Source organism: Crocodylus siamensis, chromosome 4 (genome assembly GCF_052110815.1).
Source record: "Crocodylus siamensis isolate JL-2025a chromosome 4, ASM5211081v1, whole genome shotgun sequence".
NCBI lineage: Eukaryota > Metazoa > Chordata > Crocodylia > Crocodylidae > Crocodylus > Crocodylus siamensis.
In genome coordinates, this window is record NC_143398.1 from 206506523 (window position 1) to 206531498 (window position 24976).

Consider the following 24976-nt stretch of genomic DNA (forward strand, 5'->3'; position numbering starts at 1 on the left):
GGCATTTCAACTACAGAGTAATCACCAGTTTATTTTTGCCACAAAGACAAGGAATTTCTCATCCAAGCCAAAATAGCCTTTATATTGTATATTATAATCCTTATTTCATGATATCTTTGAGCTTTAACATACCTTAAATTAAAACTCATTTTATATAGGTTTATTTTATTTTTTTTAAAAAGATCTTAACAAAAATAAAAATATAAAAATTTATTATTTATATGCCCCAGCCCTTTAAGAAAAAACAAAAACAAAAACCCCGGGTTCACCAGCTCCTGCAGCAGCCTCAGGGCTTCGGAGGGCTCAGGACAGAGCCCCCTCTCCCCCCCATGCAGTGTGGGGCAGCAGGAATCACCACCTGCCAAGCAGCAATCAGTTAGTGCGGGCTTTTTTTGTTTTTTTTTTTCCAAACAGCCGGGAGCTGGGCTAGACAGGGCATCCATTGAGAGTGGGTTGGGGATGGGACCTGTGTGATTCAGAGATTCAGCCTAATCAGCAGCAGCCAAACTGTGGAATCAATTTGGGACAGTGATTTGAATGACCGAATCAAATCACTGTCCCTCAAATCAGCCAAATCTGAATCCGAAGTGAATACTAGCCATTTCGCACAGGCCTACTTAACAACAGTATATGGAGATAAGAAATAACAGATCTGATTACCCACCCAAAAACCCTCTGGTCTCTCTGTACACAGTCAAGCCTTTATGTCTCTCTAAATGTGCAAAGTTTCAAGAAGTTAAATGAATAAAGGATATCAAATAAGAATGCACTTTTTGTAGAAAACTGATTAAATTGAGGCTTCCTGACCGAAATCTGAGGCTTCCTGGTTTAAATCGTGCTTTAAATCATGATTTAAACTGATATGATTTAAATCAAATCCACCCTGGGCAAAACCAAATATTTTTTTCTGAAACCAATGCTAAGGAAACAGCAGAGATGCTCTGGCTGAAAACTGCCAAGAAAATTCAGCTTCAGGGAGACAACGGATATATAATTTTAGCCTATAAGCAACTGAGAGTTTGGTTAGTGCCGGGTAACTTTAATAACAGGTGGCATTGCAGCCCCACACCCATAACGCATTTGAAGAGTGCCTACACACATCAAAAGAGGAGTATATCAAATCAACCTCTTTCTTGGAGAAAATAAGGAAGCTTAAATAAAAAGCTTCAGTTCAAATCAAACAGAGCAAGCATAAAGCACAATGCATGTATGATAATTATGTAAGGAACTTTTATGTAAATACACGTCTCAATATTTTCAGTATCCCTGGAAAGGTAATGGTCCATGGGTTTCATATTAGAAAGATTAAATATTATATAAAAATCAAGAAAAGCATTTTGATAAAGGCAATCTAGGTACTTATATGGATCTCCTAACTATTATCCCAACAGCAATCCTCTTCTAAGTTAGTATGTGAGAAGCAGATACTCTTTTTCATTGATTATAAATACATTCCTATTACTAGACAGCCCCATAAAAAGATCTTATAAACCCATTACATGTTTAAAGAAAAACTTCTTGAAACTGAAATCAAATTCTCTTCAGTTTGTAGGGGGAAATGGCCTTGATTTTGGCCAAAAATCTGAGATATTAGGGGAAAAATGGACTTAGGTTTATTGAGATCAAGAATCAAAAAACTGGTCTGGAACTTAAAAGGACCCTGAATATTCTACAGCTATGGAATTTGTTGCAGAATTCATACTTTGCTGAAGATGTGTCTTAGAATAGCAATTCATTCAAAAACTGTACCCCTTGAGGTCCCACAAACGGCTAAGTCCCCAACCTTTTGTTGATGGGGTGGGGAGGGAAGAACCCAAGAAAAGATTACCACATTCTAAACTGATACAATATTTATTTTTGAAGCTCCCTGACAATCAGAAATAATAGCTTACAGAGAGAGAATCAAGAAATTCATCTCTATGAAATGTAAATTCTGAAGCAGACAAACACATATTTCAAAGTTAGCCTTATTCATTATTTTACTATAAGCATTATCTGAAACATGCAGTTAGCAGGCCAGTCCTAATCCCTGACAGCCCCTTATGCTTTTCCAAGTACCAAAGCCACCAACCATCCTTTACCAAAATGCCGAACTTTCCAACTTCCCCTTCCAAATTCTACAATTATATGTTGTCAATGCAAAAACCTAGGCCCCATTATGGATTTAAAATACCATGTATATTATGGTTCATTTTACAGAAAGTAAAATAATTAAGACCCTATTTGTACAATACATCTGAAATGTCAACAAGATGTTTAGAAGGCCAAATAATCTAGGTATCTTGCTGCAGCAGGTAGATCCAGTATGCTATGAAATACACAGATTCTTCAATTCAGACAATATATTAAGAAAGTGTGGACAATTCAAACAGCATACAGGTTCAGGCAAGACATAATGCAGCACAACACAAGGTGTATCAACCACATTTACCTTACTCTTCTCAAAACAGATTATTCCTATTTTAACATGTTTAAATTTAGATTTTCAATTTTTATACTACAAGATCTTCTGGACAAACGTTTATTATGTTTGTACAAGGACCAACACAAAAGACACTCAACAAGGTTAAAGCATCTAGTATTTCATTTTAAACCAATTAAGTCCAAAAAGATAAAAGCAGCCTCAAGCTCTTTCTGAAGCTTTTATTGAAACAACTGTGAATTAGCTCTGAGGTATGCATCAAGTACAATGTGTTGCTAGTCAAGCCAAAGCAGTGAAAGCAATAATCCAAAATCATAATTTGGGTATAACCTATTTGGAACATACCAAAGCAACTAAATTCAGAGAACACTGTAGCCCAAGGTAGGGGCATTCTTCAGGAAGTCATGGCAGGCAATTTTATAAGCACAACATATTCCATGATGGATTTAAAGTTACCATAACAGATGAAGTCTCTCTCATTTTTCAAGGATAGAACCTCATCTCAGGCTTTTCAGAAACTAGAATTCAAAAGCAAGCTGGAATTCTCAGCAGTAAAAGGCAATACTATCCCTTTTTATTTGAGGGGAAAATATTCATTTACCTACAGTAGTTCTTTGAGATGTTTGAGATGTAGTATGTATGCATCTCACACAAAATACTTTTCTTTCTTCCTTTTATTTTTATTTTTTTTTACATAGCACCATTTAAGAGGCATACTGTGCAAGATGCAGGGTGTCCCATGCTCTGGCATCCTTTCATCTACAGGAGACGGTGGATATTGCAGCCTGACGTAGATGGCTTGCAGTGTCTCATGTGACTAAGTAGTCCAATCTGAGATTTGTATGATCTGTGGCAGGGGTTACAAATGTATATGTTATGGTTGGGTGGTTCAGGAGCTGCTTGCTTCCTATAGACTCTTTTCTCTTTAAGCTGCTGGAGCCAATTTCTGCCATGGACTCTGATGCCCTGATAGAGACAATGACACCACTTGTTACGATTGTTTGCTAGATTTCCCATTGGTCAGGATCGATTCCAAATGCCTTCATATCTCACTTGCATGTGTCTTCATAGTGAAGCTTGAGGCATTCTATTGTTCTTGTTCCCTCTGATAGTTCCCCATATAGCCAAACTTTCCAACTTCCTTGAGTATGCATCCATCTTCCAACCTGCTCAGATGGCCTAGCCAATGCAGCCATCTGTGTGTGAGTAGGGTCATCACACTTGGCAAATTTGTCCTTTGAAGAACCTCTGCCTTGGTAATTTTATCTTGCCATTTGATGTTGACTGTGGCATAAAAAATGCAGGTGGAAGCTGCACTCTCTTGATGTGCGTAAGTCGCCCATATTCCCTCCCCATACATGAGTGTGTGTATACAAGCCTTGTACACTAGCATTTTGGTCTTGATGGTAAGCATTGAGTGGTTCTATGCTCTGTGGGGAGTGCCATGGACTGGACAACATGGCCTGCATGCTGGATTGGGCATACAAAGCAGAAAAGGGTCTGATCCCTACACATGGGGGAAAAACAGGGTTCTGGGGCCTGGGGTAGGTGGGTGAGGTTGGCATGAGGCCTGACCTGGGTGTGCAGGGCCAGGCAGAGGCAGCATGGGCCCCAGCCTACCCTGCGGGCCAGCCGTTCACTACAAGATTGACTACCACTGACATAAAGGATAGAGTTGCTATGATATTTTCTTTATTCCCTCACTACTCAAAAGTTCTGGAGAGCTTTAAAAAGTAAGATGGGTTTATGGGATCCATACTGACTATACCTCCGCACCTTCAAAACCATTCAGACCAGTCTGATAGCCTGATTCCTCCAGAGTGCCAAACCCTTGAAATGTGTGGTCCAATGAGCTCCCCGGCCTTTCCCTAAGACAACTATGATCAATCTCTTTGTTGGGAGGGTACTGAAAAGAACTCCTCTTCCCATATATTTGTTGAGTTTCACCATTAAATCTTCTTTGCTGGGTCACTGAAATTTTATCTATTTGATGTCTTGGCAGAGTCTAGACCAGAGGTGGGCAATTATTTCAGCGGGGGGCCGCTTAATGACTTTTGGTGAGCTGTCAAGCGCCACAAGGATAGCCCTGCCACCCCTTGAAAGGTACCTTGCCCTCTGGTTGCCATCTTGGGTCCGAAGTTCCAACCCCTGACCTTTGCAACCAAAAATCCCTCCCCTTCTCCCCCAAAATACTCCCTAAGGGGTGGTGGGAGGGGGCCATGCTGAAACCAGAAAAAGCTAATCATATACTAAAAATCCAACATTATAACTTCTTATTTTAATTGTCCTGATTTGTGCGTTTGCATAGTGTATATATAGTCAATGCATAATACCTCAAAATAAAGTCTTAATCTTGTATATTTGTGTGTGGGGAATATATGCAGGAGTGTGTGGGGTGTGGTTGGGGGGGGTGGGGAAGAGTTATAGGGTTTATGATGGGGTGTGGGGGATTGTTGGTGTGGCCATGGTGGGTGCTGTGCGTGTGGGTCCCCTACAAGCTCCCCCCCAAGGCATACAGCCCACACTGTCAGAAGGAGCACCAGGCTCCCAGGGCCTAAAGCAGGCGGAGCTTCCCCACAGTGGCTCTCGTTGAGTCCTGGGAGCTGAATGGAGCAGCATGGAGCCAGCTGTCCCAGCCCAATGGCACACAGCTCCCAGCTGAGGTGCCAGAGCCCCACATGGTGGCACAGAGTCAGCCCAGCCCTAAGGCTCACCACTCCCTGCTAGACTGCCAGGTTCTGTAGGAAGCCACATGGCTTCAAGTCGGGCCAGCTCCATGCCACCACATGGGACTCCCAGCACACCAGCAACACATGGGGGCACAGTGCGCCTGGGCCAAAGGCAAACAGATCCAACCTGCAGTGCCAGAAGCCCCATGTGCTGGCATGGAGGCAGCCTGACCCGACCTGGCACAAAGGTACGTGGTCCCAGCTCCAGTGCTGGGAACCCCAAGTGCTGGCACAGATCCAGCCCAGCCCAATGGCACACAGCTCCCAGCTGGAGTGTCAGGAGCCATGGGAAGTTGCATACCATCAGGCCAGGCTGGCACCATGCCTCTATATGGGGCACTCAGCATTCCAGCGGAGAGCCACATGTGGAGGCACAGACCAGCCCAGCACATAGTTCCCGGATGGAATGCCAGGAGCAGCACAAAGCCTGGCTGGTCCAGTCACACATGGCTCCCCACTGCTCTCGGCTGGCATGCAGGGAGCCCCATGGAAGTGAAAGCACAGAGCTGTCCCAGCCCATCCTGATGACGCATGACCTCTGAAAGCCTGCACCTCCCACTAGCTTCAGAGGGGTAGCTGTGGACTCTTACTAGTCTCTTGGAGGGGCCTTGCAAGTCAGATAGAATGGTCTGGCAGGCCGAATACGGCCCATGGGCCCAGAATTGGAAGAAACATAGGTGAAGTCTCACAAGTGGCACCATATACGGGCATACTGACATAAAACCCAGCGCTGCCAGATAAAACTGTACTGCATCCAGTTTTGGGCTCCACAATTCAAAAAGGATGTGGAGAAGCTTGAGAGAGTCCAGAGAAGAGCCACACACATGATCAGAGGTCAGGAAAACAGACCTTACGATGACAGGCTGAGAGCCATGGGGCTCTTTAGCCTGGAAAAGCGCAGGCTCAGGGGTGATCTGATGGCCACCTATAAGTTTCTCAGGGGTGACCATCAGTATCTGGGGGAACGTTTATTCACCACAGCGCCCCAAGGGATGACGAGGTCAAATGGTTATAAACTACTGCAAGACCATTTCAGGCTGGACATAAGGAAGACTCTTAACTGTCTGAGCCCTCAAGTTCTGGAACAGCCTGCCATCGGAGGTGGGTCAAGCACCTACACTGAACACCTTCAAGAGCAAACTGGTGCTTATCTTGCTGGGATCCTATGACCCCAGCTGACTTCCTGTCCTCTGGGCGGGCGACTGGACTCAATGATTTTCCAAGGTCCCTTCCAGCCCTAATGTCTATGAAATCCATGAAATCCACAGGGTAAGTCTGGTTAATGTCTGTTAAAAGGAAGAATGCCTGTAGTGACTGGAACCTTTGACTCCAGATCAGAAGAGGTACATGTGCCTAATCACAGCTGCTTTATGTTCCATCACCTGAAAAATGAAAGGAACACAGCTCAGACTACAAAATAGGGACAAAATATACTTAAAGCTCTTTGCTGCATCTTGATATCTCCCTCTAAATACCAGATGTTAATTCCCTGCCTCTTATGGGGAACAGCACAACCTCAAGGCAATTTGTAAATACTCTTGGTGCTGGGTAGGACTTTACACTGACAGTGTTGAGCTCCCACTGTGAATTTCACATACGTTCTATGTGGCAGGAAAAGGACAACAGTGCAAACAAACGTCTTGCAAATGGTAAACTATGAACCAGCCTTCAGTCTAAAGAGACAGGATAAACAAAAAAAAGTCTTATCATCCTAAATCTGATGGCAGAATATATACGTGGTTAGTCAAGGATTCCATGGCTGACTAATTCCATGGCATCATGTAACACTTTTGACAATAAGGGTGATTTCCTGATGTAGAAGAAAGACTTGTATTTGGCGAATAAAGTTGGATAATTTGTCACATACAGTTGCATTGAGATGGGTAAGACAATCATTGAAAAAAATCTAACAGGTACGTTTCTTATTAATTTTGGTGTTTTCTTCACTATTGCCATTACCAATGATCCTGGCCTTGAATAGGCCTAAGTAGACTCAAAGATGTTTTCAAGGGTCCTGATATCACTCCTCTTCCTGCCAAACGTAGCCTGGGTAAAAAGAAGACAACTAGATCCCCTTGACCACTTTCACTATCCCTTAATTTATAGAACTGTGCTTTCAGAATGTCAAAATGTTTGTGTCGTTTCTCTTCTATAACAATTGTTTCAATATTCAGGCTCTCTACTAGATGAACTAGACGCCTGGCTGCGGGAGCCTGTGGTTTGCCAGTCTGCAGCCACTTCTGCTCCAGCAGCCAAACCTGTTGCAGACCAGCAGTCAACCTGCGGTGGCCCAGCAGCGGGCTGCGGCCAAGGGATTGAGAACCCCTGCTTTAAAGGCATCAATTAGTGCAACTCTCTCATCAGGCAACAAGACTGAGTCATGATTGCTCTATCAGTGCTCCCAGGTGACATCTAACTGTAGTGTTGATGGTCTAGGTAGCGAAGTCATCAGGGAGCCTGATCATCTCCTCTCGTGAATGGAAAATATCTGGTAAAAGATGCTGGAAATGACAGTTCTCACTAGATATAGTACAGTCTTGTTGGCATAGTTTTGCAGTAAGTACTGACCATGTTGCAACTGGTCATCTCAATGTTGTTCCCATCTTTTTTACCTCAGACCTGTAAGCAGCCCTGCAGTCAGTGCTAACAATTTACATACTACTCGTTTGGCAAAAGATTTAAGACTTATTTTTCTGAAGCAATTACTAAAATGTAAGATAACATGACTTTACATGATTGGTTTACAAAACAAATGAAACAACCTCACACTATTTGTGAACCAAAAGTGTTTACAAGAACAGTTAGTGCAGAGCAGCTAGTATGCTGCAAATTCACATTCTAACCTATTGGGTATTAAATTCCCAGTGTAGGCAAACCCTTACCCACCTAATCTTACAGGCCTAATGTCACTTCCCCCATTTCCTTGTAAGCTGTTCCTTCCAGCCCTACCTTTGTATTAGGGCACTAGCACTGGTTCCAACAATGAGGCTGCCAGAGTCAGAAGAGACATTAGGTACCAAAATGGTATCTAGCTTCAGCACTGAGACTGACTGGTGATGTCAGCAGCTCCCAGGACAATGAGACCAGTATCTCTTCAAGTTTTCTTGTTTACTTTCTGTTGTTATATTCCAGGATGTGATACCAGCACAAACTGAGGATGGCTCTTTGGGTTCCTTGGAAATAGGTGAAACCTCCAGGTCTGAAGCAACAGGCATCAACTGCTTGACTAGGTATGTTTTTAGCCAAACACTTAACAGGGACAAAGCTTTCCTAAAGAGGAAAAAGCATGGCCTGTACCAGAGGTTCCCAACCCTCGGGCCACAGCCCACTTGACTGCCAGTCCACAGGAAGGTTGGCTGCTAGACTGGAAGTCCAGAAGTGACCAGCATACTGTGGACTGGCAGCCAACCCTTTTTTATAAAGCAGTATGCTGGTCCAAAGTCACTTCCAATCCACAGTCTAAAAAAGTTCAGAACCACTGGCCTATACCCATGAACAGGGAAACAAGTCTCATGCAGGTCAGGAAAAGCTTAAACTCTGAAGGTTTATAGTCTTCCATGGTAACAGTTGCAAACACCTTATCCTGCAGCAGACTATGGGGAACTCTTCCTGTTAAAAAGGAGGAAAGAGTTTCAGGGGCCTGGGACATAAGTTTGTAAACTAGAGGCTTAATTGAGGATAAGGAGAGAGTATTATTTCAAGTTACTTCTAAAATGAAATCTGAAGCCTGGAACGTGGTGTAGCGTCATGTTCCATCTAACAACTATGAATGATAAGACAAAACTAATGGGGTGCTGTGGATCAAGCCTGTGGTGGAAGTATGGCCCAGCACAGTTCTCTCTCTCTGTCTCTCTCTGTCTCACATACCCCAACAGCCACTGCTAATTTAAAAAAATCGTGGAACTATTTTTCTGACGACTCACAGAAAGAAAAAAAAAGAAACTACCTTTTCATTCAAGCAATATTGACTGAGCCAATGGAAAAAAAAGGCTTACTATAAGCAAAAAATAATTAATTCCTTGCTGTCTTCCCAAAGAAAAAAAAACTCCATTTAATTTCAGAAGCCTTGAAAGCCCTCCTGCCATTTTCGATCATTTCATCAGCAAGTAAGGAATCTCTTCACTGGAAGTAACAATCACCCAAGTCAACTGACAGTTACTCAAGTCTATATTTCCTTAACTCAGCTTTGTGTAGCATAGTTTTCAACAAGATGGGGCTCATCTATAATATTAAACTGTGAGGTTATTTAAATGCACTATTTTTTCAGTTTTTCTTCAAACCCCTCCCTCTTCCTTATTAGTTATTTTCTGTATATTTAAGACATTTTACTTACACTCTCCTCTAAGATGTCTAACTGTGAGCAACAAAACATTTTAGTCTGGAGACAGGTCACTAGCTCTTAATATATGATAAAGCACAACTGTAATTACCAGCTTTTAGTCTTCTAGTCTAGAAAGCAGGTGTCCAAGTAAAATTTCAAACAGCCTACACTGTTCAAGGGCATAGTTTTGATACTGAAAAAGACTATGCACATACCCAGACTATGCACTTACACTGAGTCAATATAAACAAAGCTCAATTTCAGGAAAAGCTTTTCACAGTTTCATTAAGACTGGTTACCTTATGCCTTTCGCAGGAATCTTGAAACGGACAGGACCTAGTCAGTTTAGAGCTGCTTTAGAAACCTGAAAACTGAGTGCTGAAACAGACTAGAAAGAACTATGCAGTCAGAGGACAATTAAGTTACAAAACAGACAGTGGGGCTGAGAGATCCTATTGTGCTTAAGTGGCCTAGGCACTTAACTGATGTGCAGGAACTTGAATTTGTTAGGATATAAGCATTAGGCAACAAATTGAGACTGCCACTGTTGTTATTCAGTTAAGGAAATTATGCACTTATCTGATAAGCACCTAAGTGGAGTATACTGTTGATAATGTCTCAAGTCCAAGGTGTAATATCAGAATTACATGTGCAATGGATATTGCTTAACAGGTTGTAGCAGAGATGACAAATGCTGAAAACTGCCTGCGAATTAAAAGGTTTGTTTGTACAACATCATATAATCTAAAATAATTCACAATTCAGCAAGCCATTTGAAACACAATCAGCAGCTGTATGCTATGCTAGAGATTCAGGTTTCTTTGCAACTATGCAGTATAAACTTTGCAAGTATATGCTATACTGATATCTTTAGGAAGTTGGTTACAAGCTGAAATAAAACCATTATGGAAGCATTTAGATAAGGGTGCCTGAGGATCCTTCCAAGGGTGCCACACAGTTGTAACACTGTTCAGTGTGCAAACATGATTTACAGAATAAACCCAGAGGTTTCAAACAGTAATCCCTACTGTTAAGACATTCTGACCTCTTGTACTCAAAAGCACTGTACTATCATTTCCAATTAAAAAAACAAGTGAAAAGCTAGGAGTTGTAATTTTCCGAGGGGTGCCTTGGATTTATTAAGGGATGCCTCAAGCCTAAAAAAATCAAGAACCACTGATTTAGATACATACTTTTATATCGCAGCATGCTAGGTTCCCCATTAACACCTTGAAGAAAGAGAACACGCACTAGATGGTGAGACTGATTTTCTTTCCAATAAATCAGTTACTGAACACTTAGTTAATAGTTGACACTGAAAAATATTTTCTAGTATAGTTTCTTAAGTCAAAATTCAGAACATGGGAGATCAAGTTATTGTGTACCAAAAATTCTGTCTTTCCCATAGAGTAACCAGGCAAAATTTCATCTGAGCCAGGCAAATGGCAGATAAAGTTTGCAAGCAAGTTCCACACTTGAGTCTCTCTACTATTAATAGAAACCTGGGCAGACTGCAGTGACCAAGGTTACGTCAGGCTAGAAATCAATGCTTCTGTTGCCTAAATCTACAGGAAGGCTGATCTTAACATCAACACATAAGCACATTTTACCTACTTACAAGCTTCAGTACACACAGAATTGAACCAGTTTAACTAAAGATACAAACATACAGTAATTTAGTTAAGTTAGTGAAATTGTATGTCAGGATATGTGAATTTAAACCCCTCTTAACTTTTACTTAGGTGTTCCCCATACACAAAACTGTATCAATTTAACATAAAATCTTTAAGCAAGTACAATTTACATTTGGAGACCAAGCCCCTCACAACATTAACTGAAGACTTATAGGAACAATTTTATTAACGTGAATAATACTTCCCAAGGGGGGGGGGGAAGTCAAACAAATATAGCAATAGCTAAATACTCACAACCCTTCTTCTTCCTTCCCATTTATCTGAACTGTATTATTAAATACATAAAATAACTACCCTTTCACATAACACTCATAGCTATTGAGTGAAAAAGCAGAGACTACTTCATGGTTTTGGTTTTTTTTAATTGTTCACTCTGGATTTAATTTCATTTTTCTTTATAAAGCCAATTTCCCCCAGAAAAAAGAATTTTTTTAAATAGAAAACTATGACAATAAAAATTATTAAAATGCTGGATGAAATGTCTTCTCATAAACTACTATCTTGAATACATATGTTCTCAATTCAACATTGCCCCTGCATGATGTCCAAGTCTGTCCATCTTGAACCATAAGCAACAGTGACAATAAACTCTTTTGGCCTTCCAGAACCAAGGGGGCAAGCTGGACTAATTTAAATAATTATTTTAATCACTGGGGGAAAGCTTTGATTTAAAACGTCAATTTTAATCAACTTTCTCTTTTTGTACTTTAGTTATTTCCTAAAGACTAATGCTTGCTTATAGGTTGATACACCCATTAAAGCATGTAGAGTTACAACTCTGTAAAACCTTTGCAGTAGATTTGATACACCTTCCTACCATCTAGGAACATATACTGTAACTATATGCATTTATTGAAGCAGCTACACAATTTAATATTCCACATTTGTAATTGGTTTTAAATGGTGAATATAGTATACTGCTGATGGGCCTGCAACAGGATCAACAACTGTGCCATATTTACAAAGCTAGCCTCAAAAATCAGGTCATCCTCTTTCCCATCCCCCCCCAACCAATTCTTTCTTTTTATAAAAAGTCTGCAGTCTGTAATTAAAAGTTTCTGATAGAGGTTTGTGGGTTCAGTGTATATATAATTTTTATTTTAAATATTTGAGCTATTACAAATAATTCAGGCCTTAACATATTTTGTATTACATTCAAACTTCATTTAGGATTATTTTAAAAAATAAACCATTTTAAAATAACAAAATAAAATAAGCCCACTGTATTTTTCTGTAACGTTTAGGAGAGAGCTGGAGTGGGGGCAGGACTGATAGTGCAGACACAGCTCACTTCTGCAGAAAAACAGCAGCACCTCAAATCCCAATGGTAACGTGCCATGATGACCAAGGGAAAAAAAAGAAGGAAGGGACGTTCCCTCCTGAGAAGAGGAAGGAATCTCACTGACAGAAGGGGCTGGGAAACAGGAATTCAGGAGACTGGCTAGAAGAGAAAGAAGAGGAAATACCCTCCCAAACTAGGGGATATGACAGAGTTAGCTGTGGGCAAGAGAAACAAAACATTCAAAGCAGAGAAACTTTTTTCAAAAAATAGGGAAGGCTTCATAAAGAGAGAGCCCTAGAGGAGTGTGAAGAGGGGAGAAACCCAGGCCAGAAGGATATTTCAGATCAGAAGGACTGAACATGTGAGGCGAAGAGAAAGGCCTCCTCTTTCAAGGCTCTGGTCTGGCCCCCTGCAAGAGCGCAGGCCCTGGGACTGGGAGCGCCTGGTCTAACACCACCTGATGCCTCTGGGCACTGGGGCGCGCCAGGCGCCATTCTCTGGGTGTCAAACCCAGACACGCGCTCTCCACGGCTGGTTTTCAATTGCGCTGTTCCCCGGGCCACCCGCTCGTGCCTCGGGCCTGCCCCCCGGCGCCCCAGAGCAGAGGGCCGCTCGGCCCCCCGGCTCCCGTGCCCCTCGCGGGTCTGTCCCCGCACTCCCTCGAGCAGAGCCGAGCCCGGCGCCCGCCGCACCGGGGCGCCACCACTGGAGGAAACGCCCCAGCTCCCGAGCGAGGCGCTGGTGCGCGAGGGCCCGCCGCCACCGCCACTTGTTTACTAACTTCCCGCCGGCCCCCCTCGGCCCAGCGCGGAGCCCTCCCGGCCCGGCGCCGCTCACCCGGCCTCGCGCATGACGTTGCTGTCGCCGCAGTCGCAGGCGCCCCCCGCCTGGCTCCGGAACATGTTGTAGTCGTGGCCGCCGTGCTCGCCCTGGTGGAAGCACTCGGCGCACAGGCTCATGCAGGGCGAGATGCCGCACGTCCGGCAGCGGTAGGCCACGAAGTTGGCCGTCCACACGAGGCCGCACAGCGTGGCCGGGTCGTAGGCCCGCACCGCCTGCACGAAGCTATCCCACGGCTCCCCGCCCGCCAGCAGGCAGCGACACCACTCCAGCGCCTCGCCCGCCGCCGCCTCCTCTCCGCCGCCCGCCACTGCCTCTGGGGCCGGGGCCAGAGCCCGCTCCAGCAGCACCTGCAGCTCCGCCGCCGCCGCCCCGCTCTCGCCGCCGCCGCTAAGGGCCGCCTTCAGCCGCGCCGCCGCCGCCCGCTTCTCTCGCCCGCTCTCCCCGACCCCGACCCCCGCCATGATGCGAGCTGCAGCCCGGCTGCAGGAGCCGCTACGGCTGCGCCGGGCGCCCTGCCTGGGGCTCCCAACCCCCTGCTCCCGCTCGCGCCCTCCCTCCCAGCGGCGCCTCTCGCGATAGCCGGGGACCCGGCCCTCCCCTCCCCTCTCCTCTGCCGGCACTGCCTGCCGCTTGTCCCTGCCGCTCTGCTCTACGCACACGCCCCCGCTCCCCGCCCCGCTCCGGCCCGGGCTAGGGGCTGCCCCAGCCGGGGGGGGGCCCTGTGCAGGGCGCTCGTGGCCGCTCCGGGGAGGCGCTGCTAGGCGTTGGGAATGTAAAATCCCGTTTGTGTCTGGGCGTCGCACGTCGGCCGGGGCCAAGGGTGCAAGCGCCCTTGCTGCAAGCCGCGCTGGGCAGGTGAAAGCCCCGCCGAGGGGCTCCTGCTTCGGCTGGGTTTGCACCGCGAGGTCGGTGTGGGCAGGGCGGTGCGGCCCGGCCCAGAGGAAACCCGAGTGAGTCTCGAGGCCCGGGGCCCCCGGGGGGCGGCGGAAAGGGAAACCCGGGGGCTGCCCAGGGCAGGCGCGAGGCGAGGGGAGCCGCTCCCGGCGGTGGGGCCGCTGCGCCCCTGGCTCCGGTTCCTTCGGCCTGTCCCGAGCAACAGGGGCGGGAGGCGCGGGGGAACCACCAGCGCCGGGCTCTGCTGCCGGCGGCGAGGGGACGAGATACGCGGTTGCTCTGCGGGGAGGGGAGCGCTTAGGCTGCGGCACCGAGGTAGGGCCGGGGGAGGCGAAGGGCTGAGGCCCCCAGCCGCGTGCCCACCGGGGCCGGGGGGGCAGCCAGTGCCGAGCTTTGGGGGTGGCTGACAATGCAGCTCGCCATCGTCCGCGGCTGAGGCACCGACTCAGGCGGCAGAAAGGGCTCCTTGCAGGGGGGCAGTGCCCACGACTGAGGGGAGCTCCTGGTTTATTTGATGATGGTGATCAGGCCCCGCTTGGCACGTGCCAGGGAGGTGGGAGCCTTGCTTTCTATGCCTGCCTCAGCCTGAGGAGGCTGAAACCCAGATGTCACAGGTGGAGAAGGGGGCCCTAGCCACTAGGCTACCATCTTGCGGAGCCTGGGAACACTCCACCCCTCCTGCTGAGGGCGTGTTACTGTGCGGAAAGGAATGGCGGGTTCCTTACTGTGTGGAAAGGAACACAAGAAGGAACCCAGCATTGCAGCTTAACGGTTGGGGTCTACAGCTGTGAGATCAGTTCCAGCCCCTGCTCCTAGTACACTGAGATTAAGCAGTCACTGGATGAAAAGTAACCAACATCCCTCACACACAGTACTTCTGGGAGCAGGGAGCAGAACTCCTGGCCAGCTAGGTTACAGGCTGGCGTTCCTCTTGTGTTCTTAGATTTTAGATATGACCTTTAATCTCCTTCTGCCTTAATCCCTGTTTTAGAGATGGGGAGTTATAGCTTTTCCCTACTTCACAGAGAAAAAGACATTACAGAATGTGAGGTATTGGGATACTTATACACTCCCCATTACAACTGTATCTAAAATGAAAAGATCAGAAGAGATTTTATCAGAGTGAGTGATTACCAGCGAATCCTCACAGTATGTAAAAACCTTGGTTCAAGGATCATGAAGTGATGGATCTGGAATTCATTCCCTTCTTGTGTCTGGTGAACATATTTTTTTTCAAAGCATAAACTCCACTGCAGGATCTTTCCCAAAAGACACCATACATGTCCAGCTCCCCTTGAAGTGAATTAGTAGTGAGGGTGCTTAGCATCTCACCAAAGTGGGCTTTCTTGTGTCAACTACAAAAGCTTCTGATAGAAGGCATTTGAAAAGGAGATGTGGCATAAGTATACTTTTTGAAGATAGTTTTAAACTTTATATTTTATAATAAAAGAACATAATCAGATACAGGTTCACAATGTTAAACTGTTTTTTTAGTTGAAAAGACAAACATGAAGAAGTTAAAGCTTAAAGAACTGGAAAGCCGTCTTCAACAAGTTGATGTTTTTGAGAATCCAGAGTTACTACTTGAACAGTATCCAACAAGGCCACATATTGCAGGTAGAGATAATATATAATGCTGGCATTAATTCACACTCCGTTCTAATCATTTATAGCTTTTTTTTAAAAAGTGTTTCTTGCTTCTAGATTTTTTTTGGTGCAATAATACTCATAGAAGCTTTTGTATTGTTGCCAGGAACTGTTCAGAGATTGTGCATGGCAAGGAGTATGGTCTAGTCGTTTACTAGATTTTGTTGAAAATACCTATTTTCTTATACAGTTCTTTAAGATTTAAAGTTTAACACCGTGTATTTCACCTATCTGCATATAAATAGGTATAATTCATTTACGTGGACAGCACACTCACTATTTTGCTGTCTGTATTATCACAAACCCTGGTTACAAGTTGTGAAATACTGAAGGGCATAGAGGCTTTTTGGCCCCACTGTCTACTTTTTAATGGTCTGCATAATTAGCATAAAGCAGTAGGAGCCCTTAATCGTAACATTTCTAAAGAAATCTTGAACTAAATCATATTATAGAGCAGTAGCTTGCAACCTTTTTAGGTTTGAAGCACCCTTCAAAAATGCTTAGTTTTTCACAGACAAGGTTCTTTGGGTGAATCTGATATCTTTTATTAGACCAACTTAAATAATTTGAAAACAGTTATTAAGCAAGCTTGTTTTCCAACTATTTGAGTTGGTCTAATAAAAGATATCAGATTAATGCAAAGAACCTTGTCTGCCTATGTCCTTAGACCAACACGGCTACAACCTACACCCTTAGTTTTTGCATGTTTTTTCATTGGGGAAAAATAGTAGAGCAGTTTTTCTGTCTCAGAGAGCACAAAGCCCACAACAGGGGAAATGTTTTTAGCACAGTTAATTCTTATGCAGATCTCTGTTTTTATCTTGTGAATCACATTTGCACACCTAACAGCGCTAACATTGTATGGTGATGCCCCGCAACACCCTTGAATGGCTCTTGAGGCACCTTAGGGTAACACATGACCCTGGTTGAGAATCACTGTATTAGAGGTATAAAACTCCAAGTAACAAGGAAAATAACATTACTGAGGTGGAAAAGCTTAGATCAGGGTGGGCCTAAAATTAGTGAATTAGTGAACAGTGGTTACATTATGTCTAATTAGTGCATGGTCGTTTTTCAGTCCTAAAGGGAGTGTTAGTATGTAGTAGAAATGTTTGTATACATCAAGAAAAAGTGTAGAAATACAGCTCTGTCTTAGTCCTTCAGTAAAAGCATTTTATATAATTAGTCAGAAATAGTATTAATACTGATAGTTCAATCACAATTCCCTGTATACTCCTCCTGCAATCAGAGTGATTGCTTTGCATGAAAACTACCCATTAGAGCAATGATCTGAAGTCCTTATCTTTATATTTTTATTTCCATACACAAAAAAAGGATAGTAGCAGTGTGATCGCTAGGTGTCATGTTCCTGTGCGAACAAACATTATGTTCACTAAAAGCAGCAACATGGCATTCAAAGTTTTTTTTGAAAGGCAGAAGGAATTGTTTATGTATTGACTCAGATAAATAGGTTCCATTGCTGTCATCCTCTAATCTGTTGTTTTCCAGCATGTATGCTCTACACAATTCACAACACTTTTGACGATATTGAAAACAAAGTGGTTGCCGATCTAGGGTGTGGTTGCGGCGTGCTCAGCATTGGAAGTGCAACATTAGGAGCAGGGTAGGTGATTCACGCTCAAAATTATGTTTGCTTCTTTCCACGTATAGAATCAAATGAAAGATAAGATTAGAACATGACAATACTGGACTGCACTTAACTAAAAATAGATGCATCACCAGACATTTTCCTACAGCTAGCCAGCCTGCAAGCATGCAAATAATGACAAGTGATAAGACTAGTTGCACTGTATTTGAAACATACTTATTTAATGGAAACTTGTACATGTTTTTGTAAGTGTTCTCTCATAAGATAAACAACACAAACTTAAAATTTGTTATTAACATACTTCAAGAAATTTTTAGGAAAATAAAAAGCTTTGCTCATCATATTCTTCTTCTATTAGTAATCTACTTTTAGAACATACCTTTGCTTCACCACCTCATACTAAAACTAACGGAACAAATTCTGTCCCAACAGCTCTCCCTCATAACTCTACTTTTAAGCCAAAATAAAACAAACACACACAAAAGTCCCACACCATACAACAGTGTACATTGGAAAAACAAATTAATGTCCCCCTGCCCCACTGTCCCAAGGCAAAGACAGAAAAATGTTGTAGCTGTTTGTTCCTGACTAATGTTTTCCATTTTATAGGTTGTGTGTGGGGTTTGATGTGGACACAAATGCCCTGGAAATATTTAGTAGAAATGCTGAAGAATTTGAGCTCACAAATATTGATGTGATTCAATGCAATGTGTGTTCTTTACCTGACAGAATGTCAAAAACATTTGACACAGTAATTATGAATCCTCCCTTTGGAACCAAGCACAATAAAGGTTAGTGATCAGAAAATAAACAATATTTGCAGTCATTTCTGAAGATAAATATATTATAATTGAATAAACATTTTCATCTACTGAGTAACCTGAAATGGCAACACGTCTATTTTCAGAAAATATCTTTAAAGATTTGCTTTGTTTTCTGATGTGGTTGTAACACTGAACTAAAAGTTCCTTGTTCAAGTTAGATCTCTTCAAATGTCCAGCATTTGTTTTAACACAGTTGACTTTGAATAGTTAGTTGTACTATTAAATCTTATTTGCACCTGTCCTAACTACCACCCTTCCTTCTTCAATACCTTACTCTTCAACATTGCATTTAAAGACTTTTTATCTAATTCCATGTTTCCAGTGCCCTTGCTTTTTGTTTTTTTCCTCTCTTAAGAAAAGTACAGTTCTAAACTTAAGTGACAGAAAGCATAGCTACTGATTTCCTATGTGAGTATTTGAAAAGCAAAGTTAAACTGAGGCTTATTAAAAGAATCATAACTAATTTGGGTCCTTTTTTGCAGGGATGGATATGGTTTTTTTGAAAGTAGCTTTGCAAATGGCAAGAACAGCTGTATATTCCTTACACAAAACTTCAACACGGCAAGTAAGTTCCCAGTTTCAGCAAGTTAAGCAGAAACTAGACACAAGTGGTATTTAAATCTACATTTAGTTTTACAGAAACTGTGCAAACTTAAAAGACTTCTATGCCCATGGTGGATACCACTGCATATTTTGAATGGGTAGATTTGTTGCAGCTTAAAAAATCAGGGAAATACACCCCCTCCCATCCATACTTTGAATACAGAACTTCAGATTACTTAAGCTATCATTCTTAATGGGAGCAACAGATAAATTATAGTTTCAAAGAACACTGCCCTTGAAATACCAACTCTGACTGCTGCATTGCTGTATGCTTCAGCTCATGTACAGGAGTGAATTTTTTCCCCCAAGCATCAAAGTTAATGTTTTAACAGTTCTAAAAGAGTCCACAAAACTTTTGTTGCAGCACGTTCAAAAGAAAGCAGATGAATGGAAAGTGAAGATGGAAGTTCTAGCTGGTAAGACTATCTTCCGCTTCTAACAAATGCAGTTTGTTTGTGGTTAATAGCCTTCAGGAACAGGTTAAAACCAGTGGCTCCCAACTTCGAGCCACAACCCAAATCAGTCGCAGGGGGTCTGCCCCTCCTGCCTGCAGGGCTTTCCTGGCACACAGTCTGCACGGCTCTTGCCACCACTGCCCCCGGTGATCTCAGCCCAGCCCAGGCTCTGTTGGCACCACTAGGCATGAGTAAATCAGCAGCAGGGGCAGGGGTCGCAACCCAGATTTAGGGTCACAGCAAAAAAAGGTTGGGAGTTACTGTGTACAACTATAGTTCATAGATGCTAGGGTCGGAAGGGACCTCAACAGATCATCAAGTCTGACCACTGCCTAGGCAGGAAAGAGTGCTGGGGTCAGATGACCCCAGCCAGATGCCTATCCAGCCTTCTCTTAAAGACCCTCAAGGTAGGGGAGAGCACCACCTCCCTTGGAAGCCCATTCCAAATTTTGGCCACCCTTACCATGAAGAAGTTTTTCCTGATATCTTGTCTAAATCTGTTCTCTGTCAGTTTGTGACCATTGTTCCTTGTTACCCCAAGAGGTTCCCTGGTAAACAGAGCATCTCCAATCCCTTGTTGCATCCCCTTAATTTGTAGGCGGCCACAAGATCACATCTCAAAAGTTTAAAATGTTGAGACTAAAGATGAATATATTTTTTAATTGACAGATTGTTTGGATTACATTTTACCTTCCCCACCACCAAGCAAGAGGTTAACAAAATATAAAGGGTTGTTGGGTTTGTTTTTTTTAGCTTTGTCCTCAGCACACACTTGTGAGAGGCAAAGTTGTACCAAACCCAAGCTCTCTCCACCGTTTGCTTTACAAAAATCTCAGAGAGTTGTATTAATTCAGTCTTGCCCTTTATACAAGCAGTTTTTTCTTCCAGAAAGGAAACAGACCTCTAAAGCAAAACTGAAGCATTGAATTACTGTCACTAGGGGCGCAGACAGAAGCGCATCTCCTTGCTGTAACTGAGAACACCTTAAAGGAAGTGTTCTGAGTTACAGTGATTCCTCTGAGCAAACAGAAGTTCACTGTTGGTTCCAGGGGGGAGCAGAATGCTGGCTGGGAGCATGTAGCCAGTTTCCCCTCTCTTCTAGCCTGTCCCCGTTTCAAAGTGGGAGAGGGAAAAGAGAGCAGAGGGAGCTCATTCTAGAGGTACCCAGTCATCTTGAGGGACTAGTACACCCAGTCCACCCTCCAGCATGGCTGAAAACCTCCAAACCAAACTCCCTCTGCCTGCTTTTCCCTCTCCCATTCTGGAAACAGCTTGAAGCTGGCATGCAACACAGACACTTACAGAAGGACACTGTTTTAACATGTCTTCATCTGACCCCTCATGCAACGAGGGTTCAAGATTTTCACCTGACTGGTCATTTTAAGCTGTTTGCAGCCGAGCATTTGTGTTTGGTCATGGCTGTAAACTGCTTTCTGTGACTAAATCAAGCAAAAGTTGTCACTTTTGTCTGTGCAAATTAAAACAGAAGTCCCAGAATTGCAGGGGGGCATGGCACAGTCCAGCAGGACTACAGCAGCACTACTGACTTGGACCAGGGGAGGCAATGTCCCATATTTCCTTATGGCCTTCTTATTCATAAGCCTTAAAAAGCATAATATACTATCATACAGGGGAGGGCAAAATACAGCCCACAGACCAGATCCAGCCCATGGGCCAAGCGGGACTCTGGGCAAGACAGAGACTCTCCAAGTGCCATCCAGCCTGTGGCACATGCTACCCCTTGAACATGCAAGGAGGCTGGGGGTGGCTCCACAGCTGTACTGCCTTTCTAAGCAGCCCAGGTGGCAGCATCTCCTCCCGGCTGCCACTGTCCTGTGGTACTGACAGGGACCCCTGGGCACAGCCCAGTTCATGCTGAGCAGCAGCAGTGGCTGGGCAGAAACTGCTGTTGGCTCAGCAGAAAAGGGACCCCTCCCCCTCACCGTGGTTGGGCAGTTCTTGCTGCAGCCACCCAGAGCCCACACCCAGGCTGCCTTGCTAATAGACTGGTTTGCACTACTGCCCCACGGGGCAGCCAGAAGGCATCAGCGACAGCAGCAGAGAGAAGCTGCAGAGCAGCCCAAGTGAGGGCTCTGGGCAGCTGCAGCACAAACAGCCGAGCAGTGGGTTGGGGGAGGGGCTGCTTTTCCCCTGTGCCAGCAATAGCTTCTACCCAGCTGCTGCCACTGCTCAGCATAGGCGGGCAATGCGGAGCAGACGCTGGGCAGGCTGGGGTCAGGGCTGTGTGCACGGGTTCCAGCTGGTCTGCTTTGGCTGGGGTGAGTCTGCAGTAGTTGTGGCTCAGGGCAAGCCAGGGTTGGGGCTGGGGCTGTGGGCAGTAGCAGGAAGGAGACAGGCTATGGGCTGGTGGGGAAGGGTGCTGAGCATCTCAGGGGGCTGGCTTGCTTACGTGCATGTGGCCTCTCCTAGGCCAGCTGCTTTGCAACCATCCCTTCTCCCTCACACAGCAAGCCAAGCTAATCCTTGGGCTTGGAGGCAGCAGCTCCAGGAGCTCATGTATACCGCATCCCCCAGCCTGGACCCTGCAGCTACCACTGCCACAGGAGTCCCCTGACTTCCATAGCAATGGCAGGGAACGTGGCAGGCCCGGGCCCTGGAAAACAGAGATGGCTCCAGTAACTAGGGCCACAGTTGCTACAAACCGCTGCCAGCAGCGGCCACAGCCCTATGGCTCAGCAGGCCCATCTGCTATCACAGGGAAGGCTATCACCCCAGGGCGCACACGTGCTTGCAGGTCCCGCACACCCCCCACAATCCCCCTCCACGCACAGTCACACCCCCACAAATCCCACACATAGATCCAGCCACCCAACCACACCCCACACAGTATACTTTATTTTGATCTATTTTGTGATCACCTCTGTATACACTATGCAAATGCATGTAAATAAGGACAACAATATTTTTTTAAATAAAAGGTTAAAATAGATATTTGGGTTTTAGTATATGATTTGTTTTTTTCCCAGTTCCAAGGTGGCAAACATCTTTTCCCAAAAATACTCCTCTCAGGGGCAAGGGGAGGGACTTTTGATCCCAAGATGGCAACCAGACAGCTACTCTTGTGGCCCTCACAGCTCACAAAACCCTCCAGCCAAAATAATTGCCCACCCTGCTATAGTACTTTTTGCAGTAATCGAGTGCCAAGTAAATTATCTGTTAAGTAGCTTCCTCTTAGGTGCAAATATAACAAGACAAAGCAGTATGTGTATTATAATAGTACTGCATTGTCATAAGTTAGCTCAGTTGCATTGTGTACATCTATCAATTTGTTCTAATCAAGTGGTTGACAGCAATAAAGTGGTTTAAATATAAAGGAGTATAGATGATATAGTATGGCTAGTGAGTTGTATCTGCATTGAGGAAAAGTACCCAAGTTGCCATGGTGTGACAGTTGTTCTTTCTGCTATTCACAGAACTTAGATATGATTTACCAGCATCATACAAGTTTCATAAGAAGAAATCGGTAAGTGTTTTTCCCTTTTTGCCTGTATTAGACAAATACTTTAAATACAATCCATAGTCTTAGATGTAGCCAGTTTGGACTTTACCTTAAAATATATTTTCTATTTTGCAGGAGTCCCTCGAGGCTCTAGTCCCACTGTGTTAAGCCCAGTCCCTCGAGGCTCTAGTCCCACTGTGTTAAGCCCTATAGCAGGGGTGGGCAAAATACAGCCTGCAAGGCCATTCTGTCCAGCCCACAGGCCCCCTAAAAATTTAGAAGTTTAATATTGATTTGTCCCTGTTTCCTGTCAGAAGTGTCAGAAACCAGGGGCAATAGGACCCAGGGGAAGCCTGGCAAGCTCCTGAAACAGCAGGGCCTGCCCAGCCAGAAGCCCCAACAGGGGCTTCTGGCCTGAGACCATATGAATGCACGGTGCCAGAAACTGAGGTAAGGGGTTGAGGGGAAGGGCAAGGAGGGAGCCTGGGGAAAAGTGGCTCCTCCCCTGCCCCATGGCTTGCACTCCCTGCTGCAGCCACTTGCAGCCCACGCAGGGCTGTCCTGAGCAGGCAGAGGCAGCGCTGGCCATGGGGCAGGTGAAGGGTTGCTTTTCCTCCACTCAGCACCAGCTTGTAACAGGCGATCCCACTGCTGGCGCGGGGCTCAGGTTGGCTGCCAGGGTGGGTTACAAGGTGGTGCTGAGCATGGGAGAATGGCCCCTTGTCTGCCCTGTGGCTGGCACCCGGTGTTGCAGCTGCTCACAGCCCACTTGGGACTGTCTGTTCCTACTTAGGACAGCCCTGAGTGGGCTGCAAGTGGCTTCAGCAGGGAGCGCCAGCCACTGGGCAGGCAAGGGACCACTTTTTTCCCCCACACTCAGCACCAGCTCATTACCTGCCGCAGAGCAGGGGGTCAAGGCTGCACACTGCCCCCCCACTTGTACTGAGGGGCTGGGAGCGAGCAGGAGCGTGGGGTCTAGACCAGTGTCTTGGGGCTAGCACCAGCAGAGCCCAGAGCAGGGTGGCAAGGGTACAGGGTCCTGGCTGGCAAGGGCTCTGTGGAACCAGGCCAGCTCCCCCCTGTCCCTGCTGGTGCAGCCCAGCCCGGCTCCACAGACCCCTGCCAGCCTGCACCCCACTCTGGGCTCCACTGGTGCTGGCTGTGGGACATCGGTCTCAAGATGGTGACCAAGGGGCAAGGCTATACATGCAGCCCTCAACAGCTTGCCAAAACCAGGTAAGCAGCCCTCCACCCCAAATAATTGCCCTATAGTGAACTGTAGTTATATTCAGCTTAGTCTGCACGTTTGTTGCCAAGCTAACTCAGTTATCAGCATCAGGCTTGCTATATTCTGCTTTATGGCAGCAAGACCTAGGTGATACTTAATAACGATAATTATTTTGGAATACTGTAGAGTATTACTCAGTACTTGAGGTGTCTCACTTTAGTCTGAAGTCAGTGCTGCAAGTGGGTACAAATAGCCAGGTACATGTTTATCACTCAATAACTGATTGTGTTTGATGCACGTTAAAATTTGGCAAAGACCAAAATTTTTTTTAACCTGTAGCAGGAGGCCAAGTTGAAATCTTGCCCTATTTAATTCAAATTTTTAAAGAGGACTTCAGAATGAGGCAGGATTTTACAGCAGGATAATGGCTTTGACTAATCTGAAAGTCTTTCACACTCAAGCACAAGGATGAACAAAACCAAACTGCTTGTAGGAAAAGCAAAAGATGTACTAGAAGCAGCAATGGGAAGGATGTATAAAAAGAGTATGGAACTAAAGTTTGTTTTGTATGGTGAAAGGTATGGAAGTAGACCTTGGGGAGCAAAAATCTGGTTAGACCAAGGCTAGGCAATTATTTGGGCCAGAGGGCCACTTAAGGAGTTTTGGTGAACCGTCACAGGCTGGGTCAGCAGTTTGTTGCGTTTCTCCCCCCTCACCCCAGCTCATCAAAACTCTGCAAGTGGCTCTGCCCACACTCTGCCAGGTGGATGGGATGAGGCCATGGGCAGGTGTAGTGTGGCATCCAGCAACAGGACAGGCAGGTGGGGTCACGACCAGGATTGCAGGGCCATGACAATGTGAGGCCAGGGCTTGGAGTGTACCATCTACTTCCCCACACCTCTGTGATTACACACACCTGCCTGTGAAATGGGTGTCTGAGAACAGATTGTGGCTCTGTCTCAAGT

The 24976-nt window shown here is 45.2% G+C and overlaps 2 protein-coding genes across 10 annotated transcripts in view; one reads left to right on the forward strand and one right to left on the reverse strand.

Moving 5' to 3' along the window:
• Positions 1-13888, reverse strand: part of UBR3 (ubiquitin protein ligase E3 component n-recognin 3) — a 261968-nt gene extending 248080 nt beyond the window's left edge. For all 5 annotated transcript variants that reach the window (XM_090045497.1, XM_090045496.1, XM_090045495.1 and 2 more), the window contains exon 1: positions 13286-13888. In XM_090045497.1, the coding sequence (XP_089901623.1) occupies positions 13286-13752 (467 nt within the window). In that variant the 5' untranslated portion in view covers positions 13753-13888. The remainder of the gene's footprint in view (positions 1-13285) is intronic.
• A 30-nt stretch (positions 13889-13918) lies between these two features.
• Positions 13919-24976, forward strand: part of METTL5 (methyltransferase 5, N6-adenosine) — a 35331-nt gene continuing 24273 nt past the window's right edge. For 2 of the 5 annotated variants that reach the window (XM_090045503.1, XM_090045501.1), the window contains exons 1-7: positions 13929-14241; positions 15680-15802; positions 17342-17456; positions 18051-18232; positions 18748-18830; positions 19233-19284; positions 22758-22807. In XM_090045503.1, the coding sequence (XP_089901629.1) occupies positions 15694-15802; positions 17342-17456; positions 18051-18232; positions 18748-18830; positions 19233-19284; positions 22758-22807 (591 nt within the window). In that variant the 5' untranslated portion in view covers positions 13929-14241; positions 15680-15693. Of the gene's footprint in view, positions 14242-14350; positions 14501-15679; positions 15803-17341; positions 17457-18050; positions 18233-18747; positions 18831-19232; positions 19285-22757; positions 22808-24976 lie in introns of those variants that run through there. The other 3 variants (XM_090045504.1, XM_090045500.1, XM_090045505.1) reach the window with 3 other exon arrangements.